The sequence below is a fragment of the Pavona decussata genome, unplaced genomic scaffold (assembly GCF_977016875.1).
Source record: "Pavona decussata unplaced genomic scaffold, jaPavDecu1.1 SCAFFOLD_91, whole genome shotgun sequence".
Classification (NCBI taxonomy): Eukaryota; Metazoa; Cnidaria; class Anthozoa; order Scleractinia; family Agariciidae; genus Pavona; species Pavona decussata.
Genome location: NW_028145508.1, coordinates 70,968 through 93,758, shown reverse-complemented (window position 1 = coordinate 93,758; position 22,791 = coordinate 70,968). Strand labels below are relative to the sequence as shown.

Here is a 22,791-nt window from a genome sequence, read left to right as displayed (position 1 = left end):
TCCGGTGCTTAAGGTTTTCCTTGCAAACGAATTTTTTCTTTGCTCAAACAAACAGAACGTCTGTAACAAGTGCATATTGATCAACATTTCTTGAAACATGCACCTTGGAAAAAAGACGAGCGAGGCTATTCTCAACACGAACAATGATCAACGAGAGTTCAGAGTTCTATGCAGTCAAAATTCTCCACATATTCAACGAATGAAATGAGCAGAGAAAATTACTCGAACAGTTTTTACAGTGTTCATTCTTTGCATCACTCTTTCTTCTTTTATCGTAAAAACTTTGACCCTTTTTTAGGTTAGGCTTCAACAGGAGAAACAGGAGAAAACCAAGTGAGCAATCTAACTTAAAAGATCTCAAAAAGAGGGGTCCTACATGTATCAAAAAGAGTGTGATTATGCACTAACTAACCGCATCGGTATTCCATACATACTATTATATAAAAACTTCCTCTTAACGTAATCCTATAATTTTTTTTTTCACTTTTTCGATTTTCACTTCTTTTTAGCCTAATTATTCGCAAAACAAATAGAAATTGTTTTACAAACATTATTTGTGGGTAATATTATGCGCAATTCAAACTTTAAGTAAAGCATATCAGTCTTTGATTGGAGATAATAGTGAAAACATTACAAACTGAGAGTGTGCACATATAATAACGGAGCTGACAAGCCCAACTCTTATATAATCATTAATGTCAGTTTAGCGTTTCCATGCACTATGTTACTAAAATAATTTACAAGAGTAGCTTGGAAAACCTTCAGGAGAGCAGTGAAAACCGACGATAAACAAACTACCTCTAACACTGCGTAATAGTAATACCAAAAACTAAGCCTTCCCTTAACAAAATCCTTTTTTTTTCTTTTTTTTAACTTTATGCACACGATTAACAAACATAATCAAACTACCTGTACTACTGCGTAATAGTATCACCAAATCCCGACTTAAAACGATGCTTTTTCTTTTTCGTTTCTTTTTTGTTTCACTTCATGGCACACACTAAAAAGAAGTTCACTTACGCGCCCATTTTCCCTTTTGCCTAGCGGCCGATTAAAGATCGGATGACCGAGTTGTACACTAGGTACTCGCTAGTTGACATTACTGTTTGTTGGCTCTTTTTGCAGCCTAACAATTTTTTTGGTAAATCATGAGAGGTCTCCTAAGATAGGGTTAATAACAAGAACTACAGAAACCGAAGCGGTCTGGATTTTTGTGTATTACTAACATGACGGCAGGCGCAGTCTCATTTCTTGTATTGTGACGGCAGGCGCAGTCTCATTTCTTGTATTGTAAATCCACCAAGACTAATGAGAACTACTTCTCAAAAACTATGATTAACACCTTTGGTAACTATTTCAACATATGTACAACTAAAATCTGCTTCTTGGCTTGAAGAGAAACTTTAAAAAGGTGTGTTACATAAGCTTGCATAAATCATATTTCTAATACATACATATCGCAGAAAGGTTGTGTGTTTTCTTCTCAAAGAGTTTTGTAAAATATTGAAGTATATATTAAAAAAAAATGTTAAGCGTACAGCGGACTATTTACAGTAAGTCAGCTGCTCCTGGAAGCTCAATTTCCACTAACTTGTCGTAAAGTTCTCCAACACTGAAATAGCGGTGTTGTGCCATAAGGTTAAGGACAACATCACAAGGGTTGGTGATTCTCTTATCAAGGAAGCGGATCTCGTTGTAAGACATGCCTAGCCTCTCTGCAAGCAGTTTCCATTCATCTCCCCCTGAAAGAAAAAGGAATTTACAGAAAATTTACTGCAATATGTAAAATAAGTCATGGAAATTTTAAGTAATAGGCTGTGCCAAAGATATTTCAACGATTTACTTCATGAAAGATATTTTGGGAAAGTCGATTTTTTTGTTTCTGTTTTGTCACCACTTCCCTAACATTTAGTTTAGAAACTATAAAATGCTACTTTTAACTCAAAGCCCGGAAAAGTTAACTCGGAATGGACCAGGACTATTTGTGTGGCCATGTCAATCATCAATCGAGAAGATTTATCATACCCCAGGATTTTTAGTATTATTTTAAAGAAACTTTTTTGAGACTACAAAATAGTGAACCATTAAAAACATTAAATTAATAATTTAAAACTGTAAGCTCTAAAAGTGGAGACCCAAAAGGAAGGAGCGTAGGTAGTGTTACTTCAGAAAACAGCAAATCCGGTGGCGGTTAGCTGTAATTAAGCTTAATCTAAAACGGAGCTTTTGATGGAATCTTTCACATGGTTATAATATAATTTAACCTTTCCTTTTTGAAGAAGAAACTTCTTGAAATTCAGTAATAGAGAATTCTGTAACACACTGTCACACTTACCACCAAGACAAAATGTTAATTCCTTTCTCTGTTTGAATGGAATACATCCAACATCAAGGTCTTCCCTCAACAAAGGGCCTGGTTTAGACAAACAGCAATAACAACAGACGATAAAGAGAGTGCACAGGAACCTAGATAATTTGCACGCATGGCTCGGGTTTTGGGTTGCAGATTGTTATAAATGGCGGAAAGTATAAGGAATATGCATGCGTTGTTTTGGTAGCATTCAGACAACATATGGATTGTTTTCTCTTTCCTTGGTAGTAGCAGTAACGTTGAATTTTTGGCAAAATTTAGTTGGCTTGAAGCATAGTAATATAAAACAAATATAGCAAAATTTAAGTTAAGAAACGCGGTTTGAATTGGTGGTCTTGAAACAGCGCAATGCTAACATTGTGTCATCAAAGAGCGATCACCAATATCAATAACAATATGGCTGAGGACATTTGAGGAATATTGCACTTGACAAAAATATGTTTCACGTAGTGTGGAGTATGCAAGGGCTTTACCCTTGTTACCGAATATCCCGGTCCTCTACCACGAAACTTTACCAGGAAGGCACTGCGTTTATGGTGTTTCTTTCAGAAAATAAAGAAATTGTCATATTACAGCGGTGAGCTTCAAATCCAGCATTGGATTATTTATCATGTAAGGTATGACCTATAAGGGACCTAACTCTCCCTCTATAATCTAGGTATACATTTTTAACTCACCAGTAGTGCCGGAAGGGGCTATCGTCCTCAAGTGTTTTATCACGTCCACCCTTCTTTCAGATTTCGCAGTATTAGCAAGACATCGGATCCAGCCTTTCGTCTCAGGATCTGGATTTTCCAGTGTTGTTTGATTCAGCTGCAGACATTCTTGAAGACGAGCCACAACTTCCTTAGGATCACATGACTGAGACTGAATGGAATCAAGAACGCCAGCGGGGAGAGCAAGTGGTGTTCCATTCGTTTCTTCAGAAGAAAACAAAAAATAAATATCATTTCTCTTTGCTCAAAAAATTTCTGTTGATAAAATTAGTTTCTAGTTTCTCCTTTTACTCGGTTTTCTTGCACTCCTCTTCCTAATACAAATTCAGGCTAAGATTGCAATGATACAGTGAACCACGGTACCATTACTTGGCATGCACTAAAACTAAAAACAGTTGAACGGTCAAGAACACCTTGGAAATTTGATTAGGTCTACTCTGCGCCCAGGTTAATATTAACACTAAGTACCCTTATTTTCTCTTGTGTGGTCCCTTGAAACTCTTTGTTTCGCATTTCTCGAAGGGAATGGTTTACCAAGCCAAACGAAACCGGTGCAAGATTGCGTCTAATTGGTACAAAACTCGTCGTCAGCAGGTTCGTATAACGGTTTAACGATGAATACTTGACGCGTTTTTGGTTTAGTACATCATATACGAGGAGTATTTCCCTCTATGCATTCTTAAATGGACTTTGCCACAGAATAAGAAAGGTTCAAACAGTAGCGAAAGAGAGGGGTCTTGAAGGTCGGCTTAAAAGAACGCGCTTGTAACCCATGGAATCTTTTTAAGATAAAATTTAAACGAGCCTACCGTCCTTGAAAGAGACTATGCTTCTTTCATCGATAGCAGGTCCAGTAGCAGCATGGTCCTGTAAGGGTAAAACGATACATTGGTAACCTTTCTTCACGATTTGGTTTACCTTTGTTACGTTACACGAATTGCAGATTTGTTGCCACTACTCCTATAGCAGAAGTGGCTATTCCTCTAAATAAAGGTTTCCCTCTCGGCAATATTAACAGGATACAGTATGAAGCGTTACTATTGCTGGACGATTACCACTGATATATAAAGGCTGGGCAACCTGATCGGTCCTCAAGTAATGAAGAAACCGGTAAACATGGGTGATAAATTGTTTCCTATCTGTGGCGATGACGTACAACAACTACAAATTATTACTGGTTCAGAGACAGTCATAGACCAACCTGTTTCGGTGAAATCCTGCGTTGTTGTGCATCTGAAAATGAAAACCAAGGTGCAAACATCTTGGTGCGAATCCTGCAATCTCCACGGACACCAGGCTTGATGCAGTATTTGCAGTTCTGTAAATCTTTCTCGGACAACAGGTGCAGACACTCGCAACCACGTACATCATGAGCGCGGCATTTGACAGAACCCGTTTGAGAACAAACTGGACAGCACACACACATTTCGTAACGCATGTGCTTCAGCCAGTCGAATTCCTTTCGCATGCACTCTAGAACCATTTCCAACTGCCTATGGATAGCACGGCTTGTAGTAAGATCAACACTGCTATGGGCAAGATCTGCTCCATCCGTCTCAACAGCGTCATTTCCACTGTGAACGACGATTTCAATAGACGACGTATGGCAAAGAAATATAACGGACGTTCCCTGATCGGGAAGGATGTGAAACAGTGCAAAATTATGGTAAAGCTCTGGGTTCAGCGGGCTGTCCCACTCCTCTTTGCACCACTGATAAAATTGTAGGACTAGCCGGGAGAACAGGCCTGGAGGCACTCGGCCTGACTTAAACCTCACATAAAGCGAAGGAATCTTCACAGAAGCAAGAAGCTCAAGGACGTCATCTGTCGGAGGAGAATTCAACATGGATGGTACAAGGTACTCCTTGTTCGTCTTTTGGGATGGCCAGGAACAGAGTAAGCTAAATCTTTCCATTATTGCAAGAAGGTTTAGACAGGTTTCCTGTCTCTCAAATAGGGGTTTCCAAGCATGATTTAGTAGTCGTTCATCCAGTATTCCAGTCTTCTCAAGCTTGATCCACAGATCTTCAACGTTCACCTCAGTGCGCTCGTATCTTTCAACTGTAATGACCTTCTTGAATACATCAATGAGCCACTGGGGGTCCAAAATCACCATGCTCTCCAACTCTGGCGTTTCACTGAAATGAATCAAAATTCTCTGATCATGCAAAAAGTTCAGCATTGTCCGAAACTTTCCTTCGTCATTTATTCCACAGTTTTCAGTGGCAATGCGCCTGGCTTTCTCGATAGGTATCCACTTGCAACCATCTTCACGCAAAAGCTGTAGTATATTTTCATACTTCAACCACTTTAATGGAATGGGCTCTTTCATCTGAGGTAGCTCTTCGGCGACAGCAAGTACTTCTTCTCTTAGACGAATCACCTCTGGACATTCACGTTCGCTTCCTGACCTTGTATTGTCGACTACAAAGACATCTTTAAACAGGTGGTGGCTGTAAATCTTTGTTCGTAAGAACCCATAGATTTGGAGTGCCAGCGCTCTAGGATTACTGTTACAATAAGGCTCGTCAGCATGCGTAAACACTAAGAACACTGGAGGACGTCTATCGCGTGGCATGTCATACACAGCAGAGTCCTTGTAGGAACCATCTGGACTAACCAAAGAATAAACTGATGACATCCAAAAGTCAAGGTAGTCCATATTAGTCTTACTGTGGCTAATATCGTAGTTACTCTCGTACAATCCTTTTCTCACAGGAACGCTAGCTTTCGCATGTGGATCACAACTTAAGTCATAAACCAAAAGGTAAATGGCTCTCTCTGTCAGAAAGATTGGGTGCGTGGCATAATAAACTGACTGCCCACCAAAGTCCCAAAGAATTGAATATATGTCGTCTTCTTTCTCCTCAAAAGCTTGATCATTTTGAATCCAATTTTCAACCAGTGTGGCTATGTCTTCTGGCAGTTCTGGTAAAGACGAATTTTCTTTGGCTTCCTCCCCTGTTAGTTTGGGGTCTTCTGAGAACTCAGTGTTACATGCGCTTGTGCTTTGTTCAAACGAAAGATTTCTTCTGTTTTTGGTGAATGTTGATTCTTCAGCATAAGAGGGATACGTTTCCTCAGTGATTGTTGCTTCTTCTGTATGATGGAAATCTGCTTTCCCCTTTTTCAAGTCTCGAATCATCAATTTCGCTGCGTGGTGATCAAAAAAGAACTTTGAATCGTAATCAGTTTCTTTTCTTCTCTCGCCTGTCTTCCAAATCGCCGTCGAGACTTTTAAATGTGAAGGATCCCTTTCTATTCCTTCTGTACTTCTTTCCGTTGGACTGAAAGTTTCCCCTGTTAAAGACTTCTTCAGACTGGTCTTTCCTGCCCGATCTTGCCCAATTATCATCACTGGAAGTCTTTTGATGTGCGTTTTACCATCTTTAAGAGCGCTGTTGTAGGCTTGAACAGCCAAGCGACCACGCCAAAGAATCTCTGAAGGAACTAGGTAAACAAAATAAATAAATATTGATAGTGCTATTTTATGCAGCGGCTAAACGTTTTTGGCCTATGATCAAGAATAGGAAAATCGTAGTCTTTCTGTGCTTTTTACTGATTGGATGAGTTCAAATAAAAGCTTTTCATAAACTCATCAGGCGGCATGACGGTTGCAGGCCGGTACAAGAAACTTCAAGCGTACCGTTGAGGGCCAAGCAATTTTTTTTTTAATGTTCGCCGTTTTGTTGTACAAGAATGATAAATAGCAACTGACCCCCTGTGTATAAAATAATAATGGAAAGGATTTGAATTTTTGGAACTGAGCGTTGAACGTCGTTCCACGGTGTATGAAGCAAACTAAAGCAATTTCCCTGCTCCACGTATCCCGCTTCTGCATGACGGCCGCTTAACAACTAGAGGTAATCATTGATTAGCAAAGTTCGTTTGACTCAGTCTGGTGCTGAGTGACTTTTCATAGATTGAGTATGTTTTTTTCATACCTTATTCTCGAATGAGTTTCGGTTACATTCAGCACACTCAGTACACACATTTATGATGAGAAACTGAAAGGGCGTTCTCTGTCAATGTTTGAAAGTGTGTTTTGAAGGGAATGGACATGTTTTCAATCGATAAGAAATTTAGTTACAGGCTCACTGTTGATTTTTTTCTATGTATGTCGTTAGTGTGCTTCAGTAAACTTAATTAACTTAAGCCAAACAGTGAATTTCGGCTACTAGTGGGTTACTTCATCTAGTTCCTTGCGTCGAATGCGAAGAAGTTTTGTCAGGCTCTCAGATTACCAGCGTTAACATAAAAGACGTTAAATCTGGTACCGTTCGTCTGCGTAAAACTAAGGCTTCACCAGTTCATGATCTGAAGTACCAAATTTTCTAGCATGTCACAAAAAGTGGCCCAGTGTGTGCGCGGCCAAAATAATTAATTGAAAATAGCACAGAAATCGTAATCACAAGCCAACGACGAAACTGTAACACGGGAAACCGATGAAATCACAGATCGCCAAACAGATTAGGATGAGATCTCCTAACCTTGAACGCAACTAAATTCTTTTTTCCACTTGACACGCCAACTCATCTCTATAAGTTGTACTCACATTTTCTTGCAATAGCCCCTATAAATATATTTGATCTGTAATCGTGCAGCTTGAAAATAGTCTCCCCAAAGTGTTAGTGTCTTTCGAGTTTTTTTTTTTTTTAATTAAATAGATAGACAAGTGAAAAGAAACGATAAAACCGAACAACGTTTCGGAGTCGTCATGACGCCATTATCAAGTTTGAAGTGATAGAAATAAATAAAGTCAATGTCAGAAATAGTTCACCAAAAAATTAACATAGTGTCTGAATATATAATGTCACGCAAATAGTTTAGCTTGAATTGAGCCCGATTGGACATTGAGACTGGTGTTAACTCTCTAATTAGCGTTATATATTCAGACACTATGTTAATTTTTTGGTGAACTATTTTTGACATTGACTTTATTTATTTCTATCACTTCGAACTTGATAAAGGCGTCATGACGACTCCGAAACGTTGTTCGGTTTTATCGTTTCTTTTCACTTGTCTATGTATTACTAAACCTTTACTTCTAAATTTGAATAGAGCTTTATTAATAACGTTTGCACATAATAGTTAAAAGCTAATAAACGTTTGGCTCTGAATGTGAAAAGCACCTAAAAATAAGATCAGTATCATAAAAATTAAATCGCTATATACACTCGGACCTCTTTTTTACGGACACCAAGGGGACAGGGATAAGAGTCCATGTTATAGAAGTGTCCGTTGAAGTAGGCCTTATATGGATTTCGGCGACCGAATGAACTGTCCGTAATAGAGAGGTGTCCGTAAGGAGAGGTTCCACCGTACATTACCAAATAAAAAATAAATAAACTGATTTGTATCAATCGACATATTTACAACTAGAAAAATCTTAGGATATATAGGCTGACATAATTTCTTGTATAAGGAGATACTAGTAAGATTCAAAACTCATAAGAAGCCTAAGATAGCGTGGAGGCGTTTCGATAAGTTAAATTTTTCCTGTATAAACTGCACTTGAAACTGGCAACTGAAGCTTTCTTCCTGATGCTCGCCGAATCTATACTGTTCCATTCCGCACTAATTATCCTGACCGTAAATGTTAGCCCTCTTTCGCTTTTTTCTTGAGTACTTGGGACAACGCAAGTTTAAATTGGAATAACAAGTCTCTCTTTGATGGATGTCCGAATTCTTGATTATTTTTAGTAGGTTGGCGTCTATGTAAATAGGAGTATTAAAATTGTTATCTTAGCGCTCATAAACTTAAGTGTCTCTTTTTTATTAACGACCGCTTAGAAAAAGGCCAACTTAAGTTATTAAGAGCGGCTTGCCGTAACTATCAATTATCGCCATGCAAGATAGAAAAATTCGATTTTCTCAAACTTTGCCATGATAAAGGGCCTTGCTAACTTGTTACAAAAATTGAACTTTGAAGTTGTTTAGATTTTTATTTTCTTGTCGAAACGAGGTTTAGTAATTTCCTCTCACAGCGTCCAAAATCGGTCCTGAAATTGCACTTTTATCGAAGGTTAGCAAATCAAAACGGAAACCGTACCAGCTGCGCCTCGTTTTTTCAACCTACTTCTCAGTGTTTGGATGTCTGATGAAACACACCTTCTCGCGTTTGATATATTACATATCAAGTTACCTGAAGATACGTCGCTGTCGTCCGGATCAACATCACTATCACTTGCATCACTGGGCAGGAGAGAGACTAAGTAAGCAACAAAAATGCACCATAACGGGAAGCTTATGAACTCAATTGCTTGTTACACTTCACGCGGGGTCGGAGAAGGAAAGAAAAGGTCGGTATAACACAATCATAATTATGCTTATGTCTCACATCAAATGAGTTGGAAAACTCATTCGCCTACCGTCAATACATTAACGTGTAATTACGGCATAGGCCACTGTTTTTATATGACAGAGAAATTGCTCACTCATCAGTGAGTGGTGGCATAAAAGTAGGTGACATCATACTTAGGTAAAGCATGGTGCAATAAGATGCCCACTCTAAAGTATTAAATTAGAGAAGCATTTATTTATTACGAAGTGGTTTCTAAGCAGTGGATTTTGTAGCTAGACTGACATCAGGTTCCTCTTAGTTTTTCAAAGATTATATGTTAGAATTCACGCTTTCCACAACATTTGATATGCTCTAGGTTAACCGACAATAACCTCCTTGCCTTGACGGTGTTACCCGCCATCGATCGCGACTTCAATTCAAATCATGTCTTTCAGTTTGAAAGTCATGACATACTGAGAGATTTATGCTTATAAAAATCTCCACAATGTAAATGATAAAAGAGAGGAGAAATGTGTTCGATGTTGCATGTCGAAATAGGCATCTGTTAGGTTTTCCTTTGCAATAAGTTTGCAATGTTATTTCGTATTTTCGTGGTTTATTGCTCGGAATAGAACTTATAGGAGGTTTGCAAAACTAAGCTAAATTATCATAAAATTTGGTCAACTTTTACTTCGAATTTATCCAAGAATTATTAAGAGCAATTCTCCAGGAAAGTGAAGCAAAGTTGGAAATGAAAAATTTTAACCCCTCTTCAATTTTTGTGTGTAGGTAGGTTACCTTGGGTGATAGACAAAAACAACCATATTTGGATCGGTAGATGTATCGTTGCCATGGTAACCGCACTATATGACGTCGGCCTTGGGACCATGTTTTGAGCAAAAGTTCCACTCTCAAAAAGTAAAAGTAAACGAGTCTGGTTCTCGGGTGCATGTGAACCAATTCAAATGAAATTCATACAGATGGTAGAACCACTCTCCCAGTTTATAAAATTCGCCGTTACAATAATTTGGGTTTTATAAACAAGAAGAAAATGCTCGTCCTACTATGTTCCCTGTCAGCCATTTAGACAAGCAGGAAAAACAAGCACAACGATATTCGTTATTTCTCCGAAAGTACTCTTTCCACATAAACCAAATTAGCAGCAGAGATTACATAGATATTGACGTTTCTAAATATCATAAAATCAATTTGGGGAAAACTATACTCTGGCCATGGGTGCTGAAGACACCTGGGACAAATTGCAAAAAATTGCAAAACTGGTAATTTTGAGAGCTCTAGTATTTAGCTCAAACAGGCTTTAGAGAGAGAAAATCAGCTTCAAAAGTATCTTTTATCATCTTGTCTGCTACCTACATTTAGTAAATAAGGTTTTGGCCAACAAATTTGATGAAATATTAATTGATACAAAACCTACTTTGAGGGTTTTGGGAATTTCTTCAGGATGCTTCCGTCGCGTGGTTCTCTCCAGTATCTCTCCTTCGCACGTTCCGTCTTTTTGACCAAATCTAGCGCAGACTAACAGTTACTTCCATCGAATATCCGGTTTGCTGTGTTTCAGACCAGAGATGATGATACAAGTAGCCCGCATACACTTGACAAAGAATAGTTGACAAAGTCCAAAACATGGTCGTAATGCTTGCGATTTCTGCCGTCGAGCACCTAAATTCATCAATATTATTCAGCCAGGAAGTAAAGTAAATGTGTCGAGATCGATGTACAAAGCAAATGCATGCCTTTGAACAATCCAAAGTAACGTCTTTGGCTAAAATCGGGTCAGATATTGCGATAGTCGACAAGCCAAGAATGGTAAATAACCTGAACGCATAGGCCGGAAGTCCGAGAAGCACGACTGCTGACCGGATGTAACACAATGTAATGGGATGTAACAACGGATGTATTTGTAATGACATCCTCTTGTAATGGGGTTGTTTTACAATGGCAATGGTGAAGAAAGCCAAAAAAAAAACCAGAATAACCGAATAAAACAAAAACAAAGGAAATGAAGCTGAACTGAAACTTGGGTGAAAATTGAACGCATGATCATAATAGCCGCACCCCCACCCCCCTCCCCCCAAAAAAGATTGCTCTTTAGACTGTGAAAATGCAATTACAAATTCAGTTATGATAAACTATTCGTGACAAGAGAATGAAAAATTGGCGCGTGAAATCTTACAATTATTTACCTGCACGGTAAAGAATAAGATCCATTTCGTCGCGGATTTCATCACGGTTTATACTAAGTCCCTAGGCTTACACGTGCCTGGAAATATCCCTTTGACATTGACTGAGTTTTATATTGTTTCCACTGCACTCACAAACCGAAACGTCCCTTTTGGGATTTGAAAGAGACCAACTTTCCATTGTCCCGACCAGGATATTTCCCTTCGCACGACGATATGCAAATTTCCCTTACAGTGTTTTGATCGACGGCACAAATTTACGTCCGGTCACCCCTCCCCCCACCAAAAAAAACAGCAGCAAAAAATAAATAAATAAATAAATAAATAAATAAACAAACAGAAAGAATGCCAAAATTTGGGCAGGCATTAGGTACTGAATGAGAAAATTTATCGGCTTGAAGAGGACTTATTTATTTCTGGAGGAGAGGTGGGTCAAAAATTCCAACTTCGTAACTTCTAATGTGTACGCTAATGCCCAAGATCAGCGACGTATCTTACATGCAGGCCATCCTTAACATCCGATAAGCAATGAATTAAAAATAAACAAACAAACAAACAAACCCAGGAAACATGGGCGGCTTATGTGGTGGCGTAAAACGACTAGTGAAGCTCTTTTATTTTGTCCTCTTTATTCACCACTGTAAAAAAGTCATAAAAGCGGATCAAAAGTCGTCCTTTTATCCCCCTATCAATGATATATTGTACCAAAAATATCTAAAGAAGAGATAATGCCATTGCAACAATTAGCCGAAGCTACAAAAACAAACAAACAACCAAAAAGCGCGTATATCGCATTTAAAACTACATCCGGTCAGCAGTTTTGCTACTCGCATTTCCGGTCTACATACGTTTGGTCGTCAACAGGTCGTAAACAACGATTTCTTCGCTTCTCAACCATGCACCACGGAATGTACGGCTCGATTTAGCCAAAGACGTTATTCAGAATCGTCGCAGACATGCATTTGCTCAGAGCTGTGATCTTGATGTATCTATTTAACTTGCTGGATGGATTGTATCGATGAATTATTTCGATACTCGACACACGACTGTGTTTGACCTGTTCGACTGTTCTTTATTCGGGTTAATGCATCATCATCTTTGGTCTAAAAGTAGATGTTCGGCGAGGCTAGGTAGTTAGATTTGTCCTTTCCGCTAGAGTCTGTGCAAGATATGGTCAACAAAATGGAGCGAGCGAACTGAGGAGAGACCCATCCTATACGACAAAAGCATCCGGAAGAAATTTCCAAAAGTTGCAAGGTAGGCTTTGTTTTAATTTATATTTCATCAAATTCATTGGCCAAAACCCAATCAATCAAATGTAGATAACAGATAAGATGAATGAAAAAACCTCTGAAGCTGATATTCTCTATCTAAAGCCTGTTTGAACCAAATACTGGAGACCTCAACATTTCCAATTTTGCAATTTTTTGCAACTTGCCTCGGATGTCTTCAACACCCATGGCCAGAATATAATTTTCCCCAAATAGATTTTATAATATTTATAAACTTCAATATCTATGTAAGCCCTGCTGCTAATTTGGTTTATGTGGAAAGAGTACTTTCGGAGAAATAACGAATATGGTTGTGCTTGTTTTTCCTTCTTGTCAAAATGGCTGACAGGCAACATAGTAATACGACCAAGGTCTTCCTGATTATAGAACCCAAAATACTCTAACAGCAAATTTTATAAACTGGGAGAGTGGTTCTACCATCTGTATGAATTTCATTTGAATTGGTTCACATGTACTCGAGAACCAGACTCGTTTATTTTTACTATTTGAGAGTGAATTTTTCGGTCAAAACATAGACCTCAGGCCGACGTGATCAAGTGCGGTTTCCATGGCAACGACGCACCTGCCGATCCAAATATGGCTGTTTTTGTTCATCCCTCCAGGTAACCTACCTCCACACAAAAAATGAAGGGGGGTTAAAAATTTTCATTTCCAACTTTGCTTCACTTTCCTGGAGAATTGCTCTTAATACTTTGAGAAGCGATATTCAACACTAGAAACAGTTTTTCATCAAATATCCAAACACCTCGAAATAGGTTAAAAAAATCTCGGCTGTGACTGTGTGGGTTTTTTTAACCTCTTCTCTGTGTTTTGAAATCGGATGAAACACTCTTCCTCGTGATATCAAGTTACCTGAAGATACGTCGCTTTCGTCCGGATCACTATCACTATCACTTGCATCACTTGACAGGAGAGAGACTAAGTAAGCAACAAAAATGCACCATGCCATAAATAGCTGAGAGCCTATATGCTATAGACTCAACTGCCTGTCAAACTTCATGCGGAATCGAGGGAGGAAAAAAGGTACGAAGCATGACAGATGTATAACAGCCATCGGTTGAACCACAATCAGTACATTTTTGAGGAGGAATCCCTTTTCAGTGCGGTGCAATATAGAAACATAGGTAACTATCTCGCCCTATGTTAGGGAATCCGGAATCTGACATATTTTTGACTTTGAAATCCGGAATCCAGGGATATGGAATCCGTAATCCAGTCATTGGAATCCATAATCCAGTTGAAACACAGCTTCCTCTGTTAATCCAGAATATAATAACAGTTTTTCAAAACCACACTCCACTCGCTGAGTACTCCGTTTCCTGTCTACCCCTAGGCACCCCCTTATTCCTCGACACCTCTCCCCAGCACAACAACAAGCTATGTTTAAAAACTGGATAAATATAATACTTATCAACGCGGCGGTCAACCTTTTTCAAAAAGAAGACATTTTCGATGCTTTCTTGTTGGGGATCTTCTCTCCTCCGCAGAGGTCTCTTTCGTGCTCGAGCGGAGATAAATAAAAAACAAAGAGGAGCCGAGACAAATAATGGACTGGAGAGATTGAAGTGATTCCGCTTTTCTTACCATTTCCGGCTTTCCGCTCCTATTTTGGTCTCACGCAGGGCTATTCTTCGATTTTATTGTCAGTCGGTTGAAATGGTTTTTAAGATGTAAGAACAGTCCAAAATTCTTAATTTCGATTTGGACTCGGTGAAAGCGATAGTGTACTGCCAAGCCTTCTTGAAATGGTTGAAACAAAAATGGAAGAATATACCTGAAATGCGATGCGGGTTTAGACGGCGCGTTTAATTGAATTAACGTCGACTTTAAATGTTTTCGGCTGTGGAGCCCTGCGTATACGGAGCACTTACATGGTTTTGCATCCGAACTACACTGAGATCTCTGCATGGTATTATACAGCGAAGATATGGGAGAACAGTAGATAGCAGCATTTCAGAAAGGCTTGAGACTGTATGGGGTTAATGAATGTTCTAGTTTATTGCGTTCAAGTTATTGCTTTTTCTATAGATATTCGTACGGAATTTCAAAATAAGGGCCATTTTACGTATATGCCCTTAACAAATGGCTTCGTCAAAGTATAATCTCACTGTGTTGGCTAGATAACGAGAGACAAAAATAATCGTAGCATGGAGTGATTTCAATTCCTAGTACTTTCTGTTATTATTAATTGTTATTGTTAATTTTATGATAAGAAAAGGTTCGTCAAATAGCGTCGACACTGTGCATAACTGGACTTCTGAGATACATCATCAAAACAGGTACGCCAAGCTAATTAATTTAATCTCAAGTTTTAGATATTAAAAAGTATACTATGGTCCACAAATTCGTACTAAAATAGCAGGATCTGCTATCGAAGTAAAAATAAAAACCAGAGTTAAAACTTTTGGAATCCCTATTCGAGCTGAAATATGCATATGGAACCGGGAATCCAGTCATTGTAATCCGGAATCCACGGTGCGGCATCCGGAATCCAAGACTCTCTTGGATTTCTTTACATGGGTGAATTGTCTTGTCTCAAATAAAATGGTGTGGAATCTCATTCGCGTACGGTGAATACATAAGCGTTTAATTACGTCTTATTCAATCGCAGGCGTGGATATCTCGGATAATAAATAAAAAAAAAACAACAACAACAACCAACTGCACATGCTCAAATTTAGAGCATTAAAATTGCGTGTGTGCGGTAGTCTAGACGTTTGCTTAAGAGTTTTTGACTCGGCTCATTCAAAGTGATATATCTTGGCTATCGTACAAAACAAATAGATTTCCTTTTGCCGTGGGTCTGTTCTCTGAAAACGCACAGAGCTTGAAACGTCAAAATGTGTAAGAACATCAGTCACGCTACTCACCCGCGGCCAGTAGCGTATTTCTTTGTTCTCACCACGTTTTGGCGTCATCTGTGCGATATAAGAGTACAATCACACGACAAATTGGAATTTATTTGCTAAATAATAATAATAATAATAATAATAATAATAATAATAATAATAATAATGGTAATGACAATGACAATGGATACAAAAAATAATAATAATAATAATCCTAACGCCTACAACCCACAAAGAAAACAAAGAGAAACTACTTGTAACGGAGTTATCAAACCTACTTTAATGTACGGGAGAAAGGTTTGGGACAGCTGCTGTGCGGTGAGTTTCCGAAGGCTTCAGAAGAGGGCGGTAAGAATTATTTTAGACGCAGACATGAAACACCCAACAGGCGACGGAGTACTAAGGAATATAACGCGGGCGAGGTAGGAATGGGGTCAAGTTTTTAAACATCCCAAATGTGCTATAAAGCTGGTCGGCTAGACCAAAAAAAGGCCGACAACCCTGAGAGTGTAATAACCAAAACGTGGAATTAGCTCCTGCTGCCCCTTATTAACCTGAGAATCACTTCACCACCCCAAACCTAGAACTGTACAACCAAGAGGGTTTTTCTGGCACGGACTTGGAAATATAGTTATTGGGACCGCAAAGTTTAAAAAAAAAAACCCTGTCGACTCCCTGTACACACGAACAGAACAGCACTGGTGTTTCCTTTACCTGGTTCCTTAAAACTGTTAATAAGCTTTGTTTCCCACGTTTTCTCCTCAGCAGATTCGAAGCAGTCTATACGGCATCGCCAAAGTTGGTTCGGTAGGGGAAGTTCGTTGATATCAACATCATCAAGTTTCATAATGATCAAACTGTCATCTCTCCTCTCTAAAAGTCGACTCCGGGCTAGCGCTAATTGCTCTTTGCAAGAAGAATTCGTCAAAAAGTTTTTCGACACAACAGCAACATTTTTTCGGGACATGGTGACACAGTTTTTCATGTTATCTTCAAGTGCTACGCCAGGTGCAAAATTGCTGTAGACTACACAGTTCAAACCATGCTTTCCGAGAGTTGGAAGAAGCCTTTCTGTTATCCACTGCGAGTCGACTCTGCTGAATATGAGAAACGCGTCATGCGAAAAGTGGAGTGCTGAAACGAAAGAAAAACCCAACAAAGTTAATTCTTAACTTCAGTTCTATTGTCTCATATTTTCTGAATATAATTTATTTTCTTACTGAAGCCCCTGTGTTATTTTTTGCCCTTATTCTTTGTTTCGGTAAATTTCTTTCATTATCGTAGTTTAATTTCCAGTATTTTAAAAGTGCATCCTCAAAGGACGAGTTTGACGGAGAAGGTCAAAGGAATGTACCTTCATGTACAAAAAGTAACGGCAGGGAGAATCTGCACGATAAGTTTAAAATTTAGTTGATTTAACGTTAAACATGATCGGTAAAATATGTAGAGGTAGATCTAACTAGAATGGAAAACACTTGAAAAGTTTAAGTGCCCACTTTCGTCCTTCGGTGTTATTGTTTTACGCTCTGATTAGTTTACCAGAACATTCCTGCTGGTGTGATAATCGCCAAAAAATCAAAACAAATCAGAGCAGTCAAATCAAAACAATTTACAATCTCGATATAGTAGTCGATGATGAAGATTTTTTTTTGTGAGTCAAGGCAATGTGTAACACCAATCAGTAGTACACAGTTGACCTAGTAAAAATTAAGACATAAAATCTGATTATAAAAGTGTTCTTTCTTTAGCCTTCCAAGGGGCTAGACCCTAAATTTTAATTTTTTCAGACAGGCAGCTTGAAGACTGGGAAAACTGGTCAGTATTATTTTGTGTAGATGAAATTATGTCCAGGTTTTAAGAATTTTTACAAGTCAAATATTGTTTTAATTTGATAAATAAAAAAAAAATTCCTAAACCCTCTATTGTGTACCATAACTACTGAAACAGAAAACATGCATGAATCGCAAACAAATCTAAGATTCTGGGACAGCAGTTTACAATCTATGATAAGTTGGGGCTCTCAGCTGTTTGACTGCCAACAGGATGGATGCTTTAAAGGCCCACCTTCACCCAAGAGTCATTGCGGTCGTTTGTTTTTGTTTTGAAATGCTGTATTGTCCAAACGCGTGATCTTATTGGCTGTACGAACTCAAGCGGTTCATGCGGGTTTCCTCTACGACTCGTGTTGGAAGAAAAGAATATTCGTGATCGCTTATTGCTTTCTCACTCGACTCGCGCTCAAATAAAATGGGGGGTTTTCATATATGAAAACTGTTCCTCGGCGCGCAATACATCTTGCAATACAGTTGTAGTAGTCTTCTTGCGAGTCTGTGTGTGGCGGAGCCTTCGTCAGGAATTAAGTTAATTATTTAGAACGTTGAAGTCACAAGGCTTACAGAGTACTAAAGTGATGACGTCACAAATACCATGAAATTTGCTGAGATATTCTAAAAGGGGGCGATGAAAAATGTCTACTTGCCAAAAATCAGCATCATATGGCAGTTTGGGGGTAAGACATTGGCACTCTTATCCTCCGATGACTCCATACAAATCTAACCAATTTTGCGTCAGTTCTCGTTAAAACTGACGCAAAACAAGAAGGGTTTGTATGAAGTCTTTCTGTGCATAACAGTGCCAATATCTTAAAGGGAGAGTTTCACGGTTCGGCGCATGTGCCAGCGATAACGTAAGCGCTGTCAAGCCAATTGTTTTTGGACCAATTAGAAGCGAGTACACAACACCGGCGGGATACGGCGGGCAAGTCTTATAACTTGCTGGCATAAAAATAAAACTGACCGGCCAGTGTTTCGGTCACGTTTCAGAAAGAAACAAAAAGGCTGTCCATGTAAAACACATGGGGATTTTTGCAGCACTGCTTCCTGCATGTCCCATCACATTCAAGAAATGCCAGAACTAATGAACTTATGCGAAAGTATACGGTTTTATTTTAGTACAATGTCGATATCTCGCGGCATTGACCTTTTTTTATTACGCGGGGTTCGAAAAGCCGAGAAGCTCCCTAAATCCAGTATTTCATCAGCATTCAGTGATAAACTTACTATATAGTGTGTACGCTCGATAGCCTGATTTTATTGGACTAGCGAGGAGGCGAAGGACGAGAAATCCGCAAGCTTCAAGAAGCGATGCGACCGTTTAGTAACAACAACACTGAGCATCCTTCCGAGATGCTGGAATGCATTTGAGAAAACTCTGCCATGGTGGCAAATCAAAACTGCGTTTGCAATTCGCAATGACCATAATTTTATAGATAAATGAATACCTTACAATAGATTTTGTAGTTTGGCGCAAATCTTTTGGGGTTTTTTTTCTACTGCCCGCTATTCGAGCCCGCTAATAGACGACTACAACTAACTCGCACATTTGATCACATATTTATCCGCTTCGCGTCTCAGTGTTGTACAATTTTTTCCATCCAAAGCAAAACACTGATGTTTGATGCTGTTTGTCCGTCGAATTCTCCGTTTTTGACAGGTGACTTCCATATGAACAAACAGTACGATTGAAATCTAGAAAATCCTCGCGAGTTCATCCAAAGCCAGTTGGTGACCTTTGCCATTTCCAGCGAAAGCAGATGTGCCGCGAAATCGTTGTCTATTTTAAACAGACTTATCCCTTTACCAATTTTCCACGTTTGGTGGACGTATCTTGTTAACCACACAGGATTTCTACATCCACTCTACTCTGTCCGCTTAAATTTTGTGCTTCTAGAGAGTCCACAGAACGTCCCGTCGCCGGTCGGCCGCGACGTCCCCTTTGACGATCCATCAACAAAAATGTCGTTTTCGGATGCTAAAACACTTTTAACCTTACAAAAATCGAACTTATATTTACAACAGGAAACAAAGATTATAAAAAGTGAAGAACGAAGAGCGGATGATCCAAATTCGGGCGCGATTTCAACAGATTGTCCACCACAAGCTCGCATCGAATTTAGTGTCGACCCGTACAATTTATTTTTGAGCCAGTCTGCTCGCGCATGCGCTTGACCGTGAACATCGGCCTTTAACCCCAAATTGCAATAAGAGGCTGACTTTTGGCAAGTAAGCATTCTTTTCAGCATGCTCTTCCTTAACATCTTAGTAAATCCCACAATTTCCAAATATTTCATTTTGTGACTTCAAACAAAAAAAATCATCGGAGTGAAAGCCGTTATGTGAGCTACACCGGGACAAACAAAATAAAACTGTTCGGAGAAAGCGAATAATCCGACATAAAATCCAATGGCAATTATGTGGGAACTGATTCAAAATATCTTCAATTAACAATTCAATTTTTACGTACCGTCAGATTGGAGAGAGGCCATTGTGAGTATCAGCGTTTTACTACAGTAAATAATAATCCACTCGATGACGCTCTGTAAAATAAAGTTATGAAAAACACGTAACATGTCGCACTAACTTTAATTATAGTAAAATGTCGATGCAACATCTATAATCATTTTTTTGTATCCACCTGTTTCTCCGGTCCAAATGATAGCGACGTTGTTATTCAAGACTATTTCACTGAAAATTCAAAACACTAATTGTATTGTAGCGAGCGCTAATGCGCTCTTACGGTCACTGTACTGTGTATATTCGAGGACATCCTCCGGAAAATCTTTTCTATACGCTCTGTTTTAAGGTTAATCCTGGAAAATTATATATCACAGTAAAGCTTATTAAATGAACAATGTGAATTAACACTTTTTCAAAACAGTTTCTGTTTATGATCGCGCAAGCCTTTAAATGCAAGACAAACTGTGTGCCAAAGGGAATTGCGTTATCTCGGACACCCGAACCGTGGGTGGCACGAATAATAAGTAGTTAATGCTAATGGACAATAGATAATAAGTTGTACAAATAATGGCGATAGTAGTAGACAGTAAATGATGAGTTCTGATGAGGACAAAAGATATATGAGTTCTGTAGACAGTTATGACTAAAACAAAAGATGTCTAAGTTGGATACATTCCTCTCAGGACTTGAGTTCAGGTTTGTATTTTCGAACGAATACGCTTCGAAACAATTGTAAGTTGACGGGATCGTTATCTTGTGTAATTATTTTGACATCGATGATGTAATATATTAAGTACCCAGAATGCTCAGTGTGGTTAAAGAGCCCTTGCCTTAGTGTGTAGGATTTGTGGGCGACACTTATTTGGAGGCCTTCTCTGAGGGAAGACATTGATGATTATGTGGTCTAGTCGTTCTGAGATGAATAGAATTTTGAAGTATGACCATTCTGTGTTGGTGATTTGGGGTCTCGTTGGTGGTTCTGGGGGCGTTTGGGTTCATCTATGGTGTTTCTGGGAATTAAAAAAAAATCACACAAATACAAAAACGTGCTCCACACTGGTCAATGATATATTTGTTTCAAATTTGACTCACAATTATTTCAAAGCGCTTGGTAAGCGAATGTTGTACGCGTTCGCTTTTTACATGTGAATAAACTCTTACCAGAATGAATTTTCCATTTAGGAAGGCTTTCGTTTTTCGTTATTCAGCACTAAGACACAAAGTAATAGCTTAAGCTTAAGTTTATATTCCCTTGCGTTTTCTTCAATGTTTTCAGCAAATATCATGATTTCAAATCAGGCCAAAAGGTTTCAACGCTTTCTCATCTAAGTATTCAATTGAACCATCCAAGAGCCAAGTGAAACCTGTTTCTATCCACGAGCTAGCCGAGAAATGCCTTTGATTTTCTATTTGTACGTATTTTTATGTGGGTAGCCATGCATAGTTAATGCTTGCATCGACCAAAATATCTCGCGTGAACGCCCCCAGGCGACTTATTTAGAACTAGAGAAAAAGGTATTTTAGCGAAATGTACTTCAAAAACTAATCTCGATTGCGTGAACTTTCGATTTCGCCGAATTTAGTTTAGTTCATCCACCTGTTATAATTACGAGAAAAACTAAATGCCTCATGGATATCGCCAAAATCAAACGCATTCAGGGGCGTTTTAACTATACTGCATTTCACTAAATTAACTCTAAAGAGGCAAACTTCATCATCTAGGTAAAATGCAGGTGACCGTATGTTGTAAAATTATTTTACTTACTTTGCAACCATCTTGTCAAGAAATAAGATTTTAGAAGACACATTCCCACTGCTAACCAACAGTGCAGAGGGCCATAATAGACACAACACGACAACTAGATGAGAACACTATTAAGCTTTTTTTGGTATACAACACGGCAATTGGGTTCCTGAATCTACGTCACATAACGTTACACGCTTTGTATCCTGAGTCCGTCGGCCCTTCAGTAAGTGACACGGCTGGACTGCAAAATAAAATTGGGTTTGGTCCAAATCCTAAATTTCTTTGGTTCATTGATAGATTTAAGTAAGAAAATAAGAGTGCAACGTTGCACTTTATGAGGCCCTATGCACCATCTTGGCGCTAGGGGACAAGTGAAGTGAAGTCGCACCTTTATGATTTCATTTCTTTTATTGAAAACTTATGTTTACAGCTTTCGCAGGGAGCAAAAATAAAGCTTGTTTGGATTTTCTGTTGTTGTTGTGTTTCGCATTCCCCACCCGCGCTCCTCGTCACACAAGATAAAGTTAGCATTTTGTTTAGCCATTGAGAATGTGAGTGCGAAAGGGTGGGGGGGAGGGGGGAGGGATAGACAAAATTTCCAAATATTAGCCTCCATTCCCCTAACCAAGGATTTCCTTGGGCTTGCCTTCTAATAGCATCTGCTATTCATTTCGACCACCATACCATGCCATAACTTTTATTTAGACACGATGGGTTCAGTAAAGCACTAGCTTACGGGGTCGTGTTGCAATGTTAAAACAATTACGATTCTGATACAAGAGTAATACTAATATAACAGTAATACTAACAATACTGTGTGACATGAAATTTTCGCTAGAGTTTAATTTGGCGTGTCGTCGATTTTTGCCGTTTCGTGGGAACAAATTTTCGCGAATTTGGATTTGACTTTGATGCTATAGCAGCCAATTTTCGCAGATTTAATCTATATTACTTGTATAAAAGCAATGCTTGTCTTCTTTATTTATTTTCATTATGTACCGAGTCGTCGATTACGTTACAATCACGCCAAAGCGGCC

At 38.9% G+C, this 22,791-nt stretch overlaps 1 protein-coding gene across 1 annotated transcript; it reads right to left on the bottom strand.

Annotated features, from left to right (window-relative positions):
- Nucleotides 1-1,265: 1,265 nt before the first annotated feature.
- Nucleotides 1,266-20,049, bottom strand: LOC146474038 (uncharacterized). The gene is made up of 9 exons (XM_085117311.1): nucleotides 20,015-20,049; nucleotides 16,427-16,846; nucleotides 13,716-13,781; nucleotides 9,233-9,298; nucleotides 4,289-6,537; nucleotides 3,897-3,954; nucleotides 3,049-3,291; nucleotides 2,336-2,413; nucleotides 1,266-1,742 (listed from the first exon to the last, which is right to left on the bottom strand). Exons 1-9 carry the CDS (start codon nucleotides 20,034-20,036, stop codon nucleotides 1,549-1,551), a joined length of 3,396 nt encoding a protein of 1,131 aa, XP_084973437.1. The 5' UTR covers nucleotides 20,037-20,049; the 3' UTR covers nucleotides 1,266-1,548.
- Nucleotides 20,050-22,791: the final 2,742 nt, after the last annotated feature.